At 25.6% G+C, this 15,677-nt stretch overlaps 1 protein-coding gene and 1 pseudogene across 1 annotated transcript; both read left to right on the plus strand.

Moving 5' to 3' along the window:
• The first annotated feature begins 3,189 nt into the window (after positions 1-3,189).
• On the plus strand, positions 3,190-3,901 carry LOC105623502. Its single transcript, XM_012204896.1, has 3 exons — positions 3,190-3,309; positions 3,446-3,601; positions 3,848-3,901. The coding sequence occupies exons 1-3, from the start codon at positions 3,190-3,192 to the stop codon at positions 3,899-3,901; spliced, it is 330 nt and encodes a 109-aa protein (XP_012060286.1).
• Positions 3,902-5,491: 1,590 nt separating this feature from the next.
• Positions 5,492-11,224, plus strand: LOC105623559 (annotated as a pseudogene).
• Positions 11,225-15,677: the final 4,453 nt, after the last annotated feature.

The following is a 15,677-nucleotide window of genomic DNA, read 5'->3' on the forward strand; positions in this document are numbered from 1 at the left end:
GTGTGTGTGTGTGTGTGTGTGTGTGTGTGTGTGTGTGTGTGTGTGTGTGTGTGTGTGTGTGTGTGTGTGTGTGTGTGTGTGTGTGTGTGTGTGTGTGTATTTAAAATTATTGATGCAGATAAAAATTGTAAACATTAGAAAAATTTGTATCACTCAATTATTTTCTTACTTTTACGTTCTTCTATTACACATTTATTTAAACATACATACATATACAATACATACGCATACAATATATAATACAATATCACTTTTTTATATGTAATTTGACATTTTATTAATTTAATTAACCAAGTAATAAATTTAATCGAAGGTTATTAAATTTAATAACTTACAATTAAATATGTGCCACAAAAATGAATAAATATCGTTTGTAAACAAAAATTTTTTAAGTATCTTTTAAATAAAAAGAAAGTGATGTATATTAAAAAAAAGAGAAAAGGAGAGAATATACACGAAAAAGGGAAAAGAAAATACAGAAAATACAACAATTATATAATGTTCACAGATAACAAAGAAATTTAATTTTATTAAAATTTTTACTCATATTTATCTCTCTATAAAATAGATTATGAATGGGCTATTGGATTAAATCGAATTAATTTGGCACTGTTGGGCGTTTGGCCAAAAAACACTGAAACTAAACGGAAAAAATTAATATCAAACATTCATACAATTCTTATGTTAAACACTGTAATCTGTGGCTGCTACATTCCGAGTATACATTCTTTGTTCAAAGTTTGGGGTGATATAATGTCTATGATTGATAATCTACAATATACTTTACCGATGTCGGTATCAATAATAAAATTATTCATTATGTGGTTGAGAAAGGAAGGTAATACATAGATGAGACAAAAGCTAGTTGTTACAATTAGTCTTTTTAGCCAAAGAAGACAATATACATTTTCATAAATAATATAATACTTATGACATTTTTACTAACTATTAGTGGCAGCCATAATCGAATTGTAAAAGATGTTATATATGTTTATGTGATTATATTATGTGGAGGTAAATATTCCATTGTGTGAATTGTTTGTTTATTGGATACGTAAGCTAGAGGTATGTTAGCATTCTTTTATATTTATTTTATTATTTTATATACATTTATTTAGTTATAATAATACATTTTATTTCACTTGAAATGTATATTGGTTTTTATCTGTATTTTCTCGAATAAAAAATGGCGAATTAGGGCTAGTTATTACACTTTAATCGACGCAGGTAACGTTGAAATATTGTAGCATTGTAATAACATTAATAACTTACCTTGTACATAGAATTGATAAACTAATAATTTAAGTTCTTTCTTTCTTATAGTTGATTGCTATATATTTAATAATTAATTCAAGAAAATCTGAATTAACATATTTCTTTACATATAATTTTGTATCCTAAAATAAACATTTAGTATAAAATATTTTGTGTTTGATTTTTTATTATAATTTGGAATTTGTTCTTTACAATTTACCTGCTGACAAAAAATTTTAATTTTCAGCATTTAAATACATTGATATTCAGAAAAAATTTGATTTTTATTAATTATCTACTTAACCTGATTAACTCCAATTAAACTAGTTAAATATATATTTCAATCAATGTATAAATATTCATTAATTTAAAATTTATATGTTTGCATGAGTTAAAAAGTTCTAGTAAAAGATTGTAACAACTAGCTCCGTTCTCCTTTATACATACTTATACATATATTTCTGTAAATTATACATTAGTAAAAAAAAACAGTTTTTTTTCAATCATATCTTAATTCAGAAAATTAATATCTTATTCTAAGCTTATTTATAACATATGTAACTGTTATCTTTGTTGATTACAGATATTCTACCCCTTTTAAGCATGATAAAAGATGATTGGTTAAAACCAAAAATGATAAAAGAAAGAGATATTATGATAAAACGAGCGCGAATAGCACGTATATTTACGATGTTTGGATATTTCATGATGTTGGTATCTTTTAATTTGTGTGTAATTTTTCCTGTCTTCGGTATTTCAATGAGATATTTAACAAATAAAACGGATCCAGGCAAATTAGTGCCACTACAAACATATTATATATACGATCGAGATAAAAGCCCATTTTACGAAATAACTTATGTCATGCAGAGTCTCGGCTTGTCGGCGGCAGCTATTATGTATACTGGTGTAGATAGTTTTTTAAGTTTATTAGTTTTTCACGTATGTGGTCAGTTGGAAAATCTCAAAATACGTATCATCCACCTAGATAAGTTCCAAAATTTCGAAAATGCTTTATCACATAGCATACAGGATCATATACGTCTCATTAGGTTATGCATATTATTGATTTTTAATAATTTTTTAGGAGATATAAAAAATAAAGCACATTTTCCACTAACATATTTACTTAAATTATTCTAAAAGATAATATAAAATGAAAAGATTTTTTGAATATTACATTGAGAAAAATAGTCTGGTTGGATTAAGTAATAATTCTGATAGAAAATGAACGAATCAGAATTTTCTAAATTCTTAAATATGCTAGAATTCCAGTTGAGATAGCTAAAATTTTGAATGATATAATTATTCTGGTAAAAATGAGAATTTCTAATAAATTTTATCAGAAATATTTTATGAATCAGAATTCTGGTTATCTCAACTAGAGTTTTAATAAATTTAATCAGAAAATTCTCATTTTCAACTAAATAGAATTTTTTTCAGTGTATGATATAAATAAATACTAAAAAATTAATTTATAAATATGACTTTTTTAATAACTTTCTTTTTTTAATAACTCTCAGATTTATTACCATTATTGACGAAATATTTACATTAATGCTACTTGGTACGCTGTTTTACTTTGGCATATTATTTGCATTTTATGGTTTTTTATTGGGTACTGTAAGTAACCTTCCTTAATTACTTTTGCAATAATGTGATGTTTTATAAATGTCATCTTTATTAAAATATTTTCTAAAAGTTTAATAAGTTAAACACATAGATACGTACAATATCTGTTATATAATAATGTAATATAAATAATAAAAATATATTATAAATTATAATTAATATAATGTATACTTTATAACATTTCAATTTATTTATTTAACACTAATTATTATTATATATATTCTCTATTATATATATTCAAAAATTAAATACTTAATTTTATTGAATAAAATTAAATAGAATTAATCCATTCCTTTTGTTTAGATGATAACTCAAGGTCGCGATCTGTCGCTACCACGTTTAACTTTCATTATAACAGTATTTGTCAATACATTCGGACACACATGTCTCTATTGTGCGGTAGGAGAAATTTTGGTTGCACAAGTATGTTATTTTTTTGATTAACTTATTACGAACAAAATATAAATTATACAATATACTAATTAAAATACTTGCCCGATTTTACACACAATCTATATAACAATATATAAATTTATTGCATATGGCTATGTATGTCAAGTGCGAAGGAATTTATGAAGCTGCATGTAAGTACAAGTGGTATAACTTGGAATCAAAGAAAGCAAAGAGCTTAATGATGATAATGATTCGAGCCAACAAATCGATGTACCTTACTGCAGGAAAGCTGTTCCCTATGACGATGTCTACATTTTGTAACGTAAGCTGGCTAATAGAAATTGTTTGTATCACTTTTATTCTTATCTTTACCGATTCTTAATATAAAAAATAAAATAAAAACAACTTTTTTGTGTATATAACATTTTTTTTACTTTATTTATTATATACTTTATACATATATGTACAAAATGTAAGATATCTGTAAAATTTTATTCTTATCATCTCGTCATTAATTAAGTTATTTTTACACATCAATATGCATTTTTTATAAATATTATATTTTTAGTTGTTAAAGACCTCGGGCGGTTATATATCGGTTTTGCTGGCACATCAAGAATAAAAATCTGCGAAAGTCGGATAAAAATCTGATTTTATAAAATTTATAACGGGAAGTAACAATCAAATGGGTTTATGTCACAATTTAAATTTAAATATAATAAAATTTACTCCGTTTAATAAAAATGCTTATTTACATACTTGTCAAATACATTATATATTACAATATTATTACATTATCTTGATTTAAACATGCATCTCTCTTGGAAACATCTCCTTTAGCGGTTCTTTATAGGACATCTTTTGTAGAGAATTTTAGTTTGATAATTCCGAAAATTTTAATATATTTTTGCATCAACATTTTGAAAAAAACATTCTTTAAAATTTATTGAACATTTATTTATTTATTGAATAAAAATATTTCAAAATTTAATATTTTTATCAAAATACGAATTATTTTATACAAATTGTTGTATAATATTGTTGTACACATAAGTCTTTCATATGTAAATTATATATTTAAGATTAAATTATTCTAATATAATAAAATCTCGTCAAAATACTCTCAACCTATTATCATTCTCAAAATGTTATTATTAGATTTATAACTCAGATTATTTTTATAAAAATATATAACATTTTATTGATTTAATATTACAAATTTTGTTCACATTACACTATTGCTCATGAATTAAATGAAGTAAACATTATCTAAATATCACTCTTAATTTGACGACAAATAATTTGCGTGATAATCTTGTTAGAATAAAAATGGAATTATTATTGATGTTATTCACAACTAACTGGGTATTTCAATGTGGCTGTGGTCAAAGTCTCGCTACAAATGCTTTGAAGTATTTGATTACCAATTAGAAGAAAGAATTTTACAAACTGACTAATTAAAAAATGTTTCATAGCGTTTATAACACGCGTTGACTCTCAATATACCAAATCAAATATGAGTCATATTAAGTGCGCAAATTTCAAACGCATTCTAATTCAATTGCTTACAATGAACAAACCATTTGCCATACGGATTTTTATAATATGGCTTAAGTGTGATTGGCTGTCAGCTCTCCATTACTTTTAGGCTACTATGCATCCACGGGAATAATTTATCTTACGTCTTTCTATCATGGCCATTACACTGTACTTTTCGAAGTACAGTGTACTTTTGCCATGTATAAAAACAGATCTATGCAATAAAGCTGTATCCTGATCATTGGCGGTCGTATAAGGTAAGTTAAATATCAGATAATATTTTTTCTTTTAACAATTTTACAAGTTTTATATAATTAAAACGTTTTTTATTAATTTGTTTACTTTATAATAGCGTTACACATTATATTTTATTTTTTATATTGCATATATAAAAATAATGCATATAAATTACTTAATTGTGTATTGTATAAAGTGTTTAATCTCGTCAATTATCACGAGTATTCCTATTATATTTATTTGTTCTATTATTTTGATTATGTAATTTTATTATTCTTATTAAATTTATTGGTTTATTGTATATAAAGGTTTTATCTCGTCAATTTTATAAACTTTGTATAAAATTAAAAACAAATTCTATTATGTCTTTCCTTATGTCACAAAAAATATAAGATGGAATAAACTTTAAAACAGGGTCAACCAGACAAGTGCGAGAATGGGGTAATTGCGACGACTCTGCATTAAAATTTAAAACTTTATATTTTATATTATTTCATGGCCAATGATGATTTGACTTCAAATTGACACAAGTTCTCCTAAGTACAAAAATTTTATATTATAATAATTATCAAATCCGTAAAGCGTTGTAAAAAAGTTACGTTATCAAAATATGCATATATCTATTCAAAATCAATTCTTTTCCAGATAAAGCCATTTTAAATACGATTATACAAGATATTCATTATTTTAAGATTACTATGACTCTAAATTAACGTTTTGTAAAGGTTATAATACAATTAATAAAATTTTTTAATTGAACATTACAATTACCTTACTGTCAATTCCCAAGCAGAACAACATTATGATATCAAAATGACTCGAAAATCAAAAAAAGTCATTTTTCAATCATTTTCAATTCATTTTAATATCATTTTGACGTTATCGTGACTTGTTCTGTTTGAGTTCTATGTATGGGATAAGTATGACGATAATTATCGGGAAAACCATAATGATTCGCGCAATTGCGCGAAATAATGACTTGCTCGTTATCACGAATGCGACACGTACAATACTGACGATTGTGCGTTTATTAATATTTAATTTTACGCAAGTACAATTTAAATATCATTTTGGGCTATATTTGTACAATAATAATATTCATGCATAGTCTGCTTTTTTTATTACTAAATAAATATTAATTTCATATTGATGAAATTTAGGATGATCTGTAATAATTTTAAGGTTACAAATAAGAAAACAAACATTAAACATATTTTCTTATTATTTTTAATTATCTCTCAATGCTGTCTTATATTAAAATAAATAATTATAAGGTTTGTTAGCAAATATTTAATTATTTTATAGATCATGCCGCGAAACTATATTCCAAAGAGAAAGAAAATTCCATTTGTGAAAAGAATATAATTTTACTTATCTATGTATAAAGAATGTAAAGATATGTTAAATAGACAAGTTAATTTTTGTCGATCAAATATATTTTAATAATAAAAATGAATATTGTTTGCATTTTGTAATTATTAATGTTTTTTTATTCATTCCTTATAAATAGATTTAATTTAACATTTTAAGAATCATTGTCACAATCATCTTAGACCATCACATATTACATCATGAGATAATATGTGATTTTTGAAAAAGGTTAAAAAATTTATTTTTATATATAAACAAGAAATAATTTCAATTACTAATATTTTCCTATTACTAATAGAATTTAAAATAATTATTCATACAAAAATTAAGTAAAAATAATAAAGCCATTTAAGAAAATGGCACATTGTTAAATTTCAACTTCGCATTTTTTCGTCACAATTATGGTTGACTTCATAAAATTAGCAAGTTGAAATTTAACAATCTTCTTCTTTCTTATATAAGTAAGTCATAAACGAGTAAATAATTAATAATGATGTAATGACATTTTGAGAAATCACATAGTTTTCGTAATTTTATAATGAATTAATCAACATTCGTCTAGAGATGGAAAAGAAATAACGCCGTTACTTTTATCGTTATTTTTCATAACGATTTCATAATGACATACAATTTTTTTATGGTAACTAACTGAAAGCAAAAGTTGGAAAAAAAATCATTTTTCAAAAGTATCGTGTCACGATCATACGTTGTTTATTGTAAAAAAAATGACACATTACTTGTAACAAATTAAAATAACAAGTAAAAATGAGTTACTTTTTTCAAGAAATAATGCGTAATATATGATAAGTTACTTTTCAAAAGTGACTTCCCCAATTTTAGCTTTTAAGCTGTACAGTTATCGTTATTATAAAAAAATTGTAACGTTATTGCCAAATCATTATTGTAAAAAATAACTCATGATTCTTATCCCTAATTATGTCATTTATTCATCTATATTAGAACACATTATTAACGAATTGTATGACGTTTAGAAACTATTCGTTCGCAGAAGTTTACGGCGATGAATCAGAAAAATTAGCAAATGGAATACCCAAGTATACTGAATCATCCGCATAATATCTCCTTACAAAACTGTAACAATCACTTTTGCGGCGATTATATATCTATTCACGATGTATCTTAACTGCCGGATTTTGCGTAGCGTTCCTAATGAACGCCTAAGACAATCTCTGACCGTCGTCACTAGCACAACTTATCTCAATACAGGCGGACAGACTTATAAAGTAGAATAAGTAGAATATAATAATAATTTGGTGCCATGAAAATTATAATCCTAATTTTGATCCTAATAGAAACCCCACCATAGGTTTAATAAAGGTATAATCTTGAAATAAAATATGTATTTAACCAGGGAATGGAAGTAACTAGTTATTTAACGTTACTTACTATATCTTATTGTTACTCTATTACTAATAATTGTCAATGATATTTTTTTGCCTGTAACGGTAATATCAGGGTTAAAAAATCATTTTATCGTTAATGTGTTGTAATGAGTTGGAAAAGTCACTCGTTACTAAAAAAATTAACTTGGTATTTGTAATTCGTTACATTTAGTCATTATTTATAACAAATAATATTACTCGATATAAGTTACTTTTTTTAATAAGTAAACGCGTAATGATACAAGTTAGTTTTTAAAGTGACTTGCTCAACCTTAGCGCAATCTCAGCGTTTAGTTAGTTATCGTTATAGTCATAGAAAATTGCGATGTCATTATCATAAAATATAACAGAATAATACTTCTTCCATTCCTTGATATTTATGTATACAATATTATAGATATATATTAGTTTTGTGATACATTTTTTTTGTAATTTGTCCGTTCGATACACTTTCTGCTATATTAATGATAAAAAATAATATAGAAGTTTTAAATAATAAAACATTCTTCAATCACTTCTTCAATTTAGATCATTGATATAAAATGTTTTTAGCTGGCTATACCCATTCAATTTGGTTCAGGACAACAAGCAATTAGCTCTCAACAAATGATATTGCAGAGAATGATATCATTACAATTGCTGCCTGGGATTCTATGGAATACGAGAAACCGCTACATAAAAATTTGCAAAAATTTTACGCGAAAGTCATGCTTCCGAACAAATATCTTAGCATGAAAACTTCATGTTGATTGATAAAATCGAATTCTGTATTCTCATTATTTACGGAACTGAACTGTACCATGTATGTAATATTATATTGTATCTATAACAGAATGCTTAATATTAATATTTTTAATATTAATATTTTTTTTATTTAATGTTTTCTGTTAATATATTTTATTAATTATTCTTATCTCTTATGACATTGTATGAACATCATTCGCGTTACGATATTGCTCGAGTCCAACCGAAATTTCGATTCCGGTTTCAGTTTCGGTCTGTTTCAATCAAAAATCAAGGTTTCAGTTTGATTTCGGTTTCGGCAAAAAATTTTCAGTAGGTAAATCGAAACTGTACAAGTTATCAGTACAATGTACTAGTGAGCGCTTAAAAAAATTGTCCGATTTTAATTTATTAATTTGTTGATTAAGCTTAAGATATTTGAATATAAACTTTGATGTGATCCTAATAATAACATGATTTGATTGCTTTAAAAATTGAAAACGTAATATTATATTATTATAGTTAGATATTTTAATATTATATTTTTAATAAAATCTTGTTTTTTAAAGAGTACATAAATTTTTAATGTAAATAATTCCTAAAAATCATACGGTCTATGTAAAATTAATCCAAAAATGTCGATTTCGACTCTATCCGAAAAAATAATGATTATTTCTCTCTCTCTCTCTCTCTCTCTCCATTTTTTTTAGTAAAACTTACATAAATTTCGGTTTCAGTGTTGTTTTTGGCCAAAATTGAAAAACAATCGAATTCGTTTTCTATTTCGGCCGAAGATCAAAATGTGATTTCGATCGGACTCCAGATATTAAATCCCTTAAATAATGTCAATTTCTTTCAAATAAAATTAATTTTATATTCAACGTATGCGGAAGAGATAGTAATCTCTATAATAATAAATAATCCATTTCTCTGTTTTAGGGTGACAGCGATAGCGGATTGATTCGAAATAGCGACAATCGGTCGTATTATCGGTCTGGTATCTGATGGAAAACGACACGCTGTGGGTAATCTAAATATATTCACTAATATCACTACCTATCGAATTTGGATTAAACAAACAATGTCACTTTGATATCCATATTATATATATTGCACATTTTAATACTTAATAAAAATTATTCAGCAAACATATATCCTTTATTATGCGTATTATTATTAATAAAAGCCAAAATTTAGTCAAGTTTCCTTTTACATGTCCGTTTCAATAAAATAATAAATTATTTATTTGTCTTACACATTATTTATCTTTATTAATTATTTAATGTTAATTATATTGATTAATAGATAATAAAAAAATTTAAGAAAAGAAAATTTAGAAATTTTAATACCAAGAAAAATCAAAAGTATACCTATATATATATTTGATAATATTTAAATATTTTTACGTAAAAAATTTTTCAACATTTTTTAAAATCGTAAAAAATATATTTCTATTAGAGAATTAAATAAAAATTCCATTAACACTGGGCATCAAAATTCACGAGTGTTACAACCTTCATTTCGCTCATTCACAGAGATATACATAATCATATTCACTTACCCTTACTAGAACTGTTTTCGTCTGAATATTTCCCGCGAACAGAACGGCATTCTTAACATTATTAATCCACAAGATTATGAGTTTTATGTTACAAAATTATTTTATTATATAAATTATTTTATTATAATAATGTTGATTAATGTTAAAAGATGTCTTTAATCCGCAGAGATAGCATTCACATGATTCTAACTACAAAGATGAACATCAATGAATGATATAAAAAATGAATAACTGCTTACACCCGAGCGCGACAACGCAAAGCTACATAGCAAGTATTACCATCGCGTTACCATGACATACTGATGTAAATACTTCGCGCATGAATAGTCAGAGGTCGAAGGGTTCCCATGGTGGTGGATAATGACACACCCCCACATGCAAAGTACGCATGCTTCACCGTTAATAGGATAAAAAGAAGGGATGATCTAAAGATAAGGGGAAACTATTATGTTTCTAAACCTACTTTAATGTAATTGGGTTTGTAACAGTTAATCAATTTACGTGCGTCACATAATTGATAAATTTATACCGATCCTTTATAATGTTATTATTAGATTTATAATCATTAATATTGTTCACTAATGTGAGCAACATTTATGTTTGCCGAAATTGTACGCGAAAGTCATGCTTCTGGAAAAATGCCAAATCATAAAATCATGTTCATTGACAAAACCGAATTCTGTACTTTCATCTTATGGAACTGGACTATACAATGTATGTAATATTATATTGTATCTATAACAGAATGTTCCAATGTATATCTAATTTCATTGTTATCCTTTTTTTATTTAATTTTTTCCAGTACATTTTATTAATTATTCTTGTTTGTTCACGGCGTGTATGAATATTAATCATATTACGATATTGCATCCCTTAAATAATATCTATTTCAAATTCAACGTATGCGGAAGAGATAGTAATCTCTATAATAATAAATAATCCATTTTTCTGTTTCAGGGTGACAGCGGTAGCGGATTGATTCGAAATAGCGACAATACAATTGTTGGTCTGGTATCTGATGGAATATCATGCGCCAAGGCTTATCCAGATGTATATACTAATGTCTATTCATATGTTCTTTGGATCGAACAAAAACTTGGCACTTTGATATGTATAATTGTTATTATTGCATGTTTTTAATACATAATAAAAATTATTGAGCAAATGTCCTTTATTATATATTATTATTAATGTAAATTATTTATATTATATATATATATATATATATATAGAGCTGCCATTGAATTCATATTATTATATTCGCACACAGAAAAGAGCCAAAAATTTACTCGAATTTCCTTTTACGTGTTCGTTTTGATAAAATAATAATTTATTAAATATATAATTTGGCAAATTATTTATTTTTATTAATTATTTATTAGTTATTTTTTTGTATTACTTATTTAACATCAATTATATTATTTTGATTAATAGATTAATAATAATAAAATTTAATTTAGAAATTTTTACATAATATCAAGAGAAATCATAAGTATATATATATATAATTAATATTTAAATATTTTTACGTAAAGAATTTTTTTCAATACTTTTTAAAAATATATTCCTACAGAAATACATGAAGATTTGATTATTCAAGCTAAACTGTTAAAAAGATAATAGTACAAATAAAAAATGTAACAAATTAGTAATAGCTAAAATTAAATTTTATTAAACAGAATTCCAATTAATAATTAAAATCAAGTTGTATCCGATAGATTGATAGATAATTGAGTTTAATCGCAGCCAAGATTATGATAAAGAGATAGAAAGGTAAAAAAAACTTCGGTATATTAATTATTAAATTTCTAATCACTTGCTTACATCAGATTGGCGACAACGACTTACAAGGGCTATACTACTATAGGACAGGGCATATTTACTTCTTGCCCTAGTTATTAAAGGCATATATAACATATTGCAGGCATATATGACAATAACCATTACGTATTATACCTATTAATTCCACTGACACTGGGCATCAAAATTCACGAATGTTTCAACATCATTTCGCTCGTTCACAGAGATACACATAATCATATTCACTTACCCTCATTAGAACTATGATATTATGTTCGTCTGAATATTTCATGAACAGAACGGCATTCTTAACATTATTAATACAAAATTATTTAATTGTATAATAATATTGATTAATGTTAAAAGATGTCTTTTAATACGTAGAGATGACGATTCACGCGATTCTAATTACAAAGATAATTGATGAACGATATAAAAAATGAATAACTGTTTCGGTCACACTCGATCGCGACAACACAAAACCACAAAGCAAGTATTACCGTCGCATTACCATGAGATACTGATGTAAATACCTCAGGCATAATTGGAGATCGAAGGGATCTCATGGTGGTGGATAATAACACATCCCCACATACAAAGTACGCATGCCTCATCATTGATAGGATAAAAAGGAGGGATGGTAAGGGGAAAAGCTAAGGGGAAAGTATATTACTGAACCTACTTTACTGTAATTGGGTTTATAACAGTTAATCAATTTATATGCGTCACATATAAATTTATATCGGTTCTCTATAATGTTATTATTAGATTTATAATATAAAATTAATATTGTTCACTAATGTGAGCAACATTTATGTTTAATTACGGTTTTATTATCTAGCTTAGTTGTTTTAATCAGCTTATTTTTTTTCTATAAAACTAGAGTATCTAATAATTACGCTATCAATGTAAAAAGTATTTATACATATATACAGGGAAGACTTTTATTAAAACAGCCTTATTTATAGAAATAAACATTAATTAGCAATTTATTAATAATATTAACAATGCGTTATATATGTTCTCTTCTAATATAAATAAAAAAGTATCATAAAATTAATCATATTTTTCTGACGTGACGCTTTTGTAACATCCATTGAAGAATTATGTTGTGTAAGTTATACTTATTTGATAGAAAGTCCTCAGTGTAACTGTATTTGCGTTTTAGGAATCTAAAAATCTAAAATGAAATCTAAAAATAATCTAATCAAAATCTGATCAGAACGGAGATTTAATTCCAAAAAATGTAAATTAATATGACTAAATTATAATAAAATTTTTTGTATTTAAAATTTTGTCAAGTTATTAAGACCAATATTAAAAAATAAAATTATTTGTAATCTTATTTTATAATTCTTGCAAAAAGATAGTCAATGCGTTACCGATTCAGTGAGCATATTTGCTTCAAAGCGCTAAACTGGAGCAACAGTTCCTTTGTTTCGTTTCATGTACAATCTATTAAATACTTATTATACTACTGGAATGTTATCTTTTATATGATATACGAATGATTGTCATGACGTGAAATAGTCAACACCCAAGTACGGGCATTAAATGAATGAAGTCGGCCTAATTATAGACCTCACAAGTCTTTTCAAGAGAGTCAATTAAAGAAAGAAACAAAGATCAAGTTTTTATAATGTGACTGAAACTTGAGCAACCATCAATTAAACTTAATGGTATTTAAGATCAATCGCACAATAATAAACAAAATCTACGAAAATGCAAACTCCAAATAACGATTTCCCTGACCGGTATCAGACTATCAGATCCCTTTCCGCTCCGCAAGGAAGGATCCGAAATAACAATCGATGGCATGTCCTTATAACGAAAATATAACGAACATAAACACTATTGAGAAGCGACACACTCATATCCTTAATTTCATTTTCCGAAAATCGGTGCAGTAATAAAATAAAATAAATCTTTTATAATTTAATTCTTAAGAAAGAATTTATAAATATAAATAGAAATCTCAATATAAAATTTATATAACTTTTTATATACTTTTAACTGTTGACTTCTAATATACTGTTAATATATAGGTTAAAGTGATAGCCGCCAAGCGGTCAATAACTTAATTAAAATACTTTTACGCGTCTATAACAGATTTTATATCGGCTTATCAGTAATTTAGTTGTTAAAAAGTATATTTTTATTATTACAATTTTAAGGTGAAAGATATCAAGTATTTGTTCTTGTCATTCTTAATTTTATTATTATTGAAATTCAACTTTTAAATTTAATTTTCATTTAAATTTGTTACTTTTATTTAATCTCTTATATTTGCTTTTTTTATATTTTTTTATATTTTTTTATATTTTTATATTTATATTTTTCAAAAAATTATACTCTATATATTTCTAAATAATAAGCATAAAAATTCAATAAACCTTTTTATTGTATTCAATTTTAATATTGCTACACTACTGGTGATTAAATAATATAATTATTAATAACATATATTCTATTATAATATTTCAAGTTCTTCCAAAAACTCTGCGCTTCGTATACATACTACATCACTTGCATGCGCAATAAATTCAATATATTCGGGATTAAGTTTACCCTAACCTGTTTTAATTGATCCATTTCAATACAATGGATGTATAGAATGCTACATGTATTTATCCGTATATTGTTATTAAATTTATGCATATATGCATCTAAATATATGGTATAATATTAATGAAATTATCACATATCTATTACCTTAATAAAAGAGTTAATTCATTATTCATCGACCTGATGCGCATGGAGTTACATTTGCAATGTTATGATAATTCTGTAACAAAAAAATTAAAATCCATTAAAACAAAATAAAGAAATAATCATGATTTAAAAAAATAATTATTATATAAACGCATGTAAAATTTTGTGAAAAATAATCGTGCAATTTTGAAAACTTAATTTTTATTAACATCGAATTTTGTACCATTATTTAATTAGATATAAAATAATTACATATTTTCTAAACGAGATCTTAAAAGAATAAATTTATATTAAAAAATTTTAAAAAAGTAATTTTTAAGTAGCTCTCGTATTTTTTAATTATTATTTATAAATCATCGTTAAATAAAATGATTTAAGAACAAACAAAAAAAGATTAATTTAACATAATTAAAAAATAATATTTACCACAACGTTGCTCCGCCGGTGCCTGATGTCTTTCTCAGACCTCCTCCTCTTCTCAGAATTGAATTCCATCCTCCTCTCAGAATTGAGTACATCCTTACACAGAACACTCGCGAAAAACACTCACGAATAATACACTATAATCGCGCGCGGACTAATTATAATTAATTATAATTAAAATTTTATCAAATGGATTTTGAGAAATGTCTATTAGTCTGATAACTTCGATGACATTCCCGAAACAAACGCGCGACGCGACGAATCGATTGCGATTCCTTCACTTTCAATTAAATCGGCAACGAGAGTACGTTAGCTTCCTCATTGGATTTTTACACAAATAAGATGATTTTACTTAAATATCTGAAAATTTATCTAAACATATCATTCAGATAGATTCGAAAATTTTTAGATACTTGAGAAAAATTGTTTTTTTTCGTGTATATTCTCCGAGTTCTGAGCCCTCTCGTCAAAGTTGTATCCGTGAGAAGGAAAATGTCATGCGCTATTATCTATATTACTATGCAATTATCGTTAACTTTTAAAAATAAAAATCAAACACACACACACACACACACACACACACACACACACACACACACACACACACACACACACACACACACACACTA

The sequence above is a fragment of the Atta cephalotes genome, assembly GCF_000143395.1.
Source record: "Atta cephalotes unplaced genomic scaffold scaffold00058, whole genome shotgun sequence".
NCBI classification, from domain to species: Eukaryota; Metazoa; Arthropoda; class Insecta; order Hymenoptera; family Formicidae; genus Atta; species Atta cephalotes.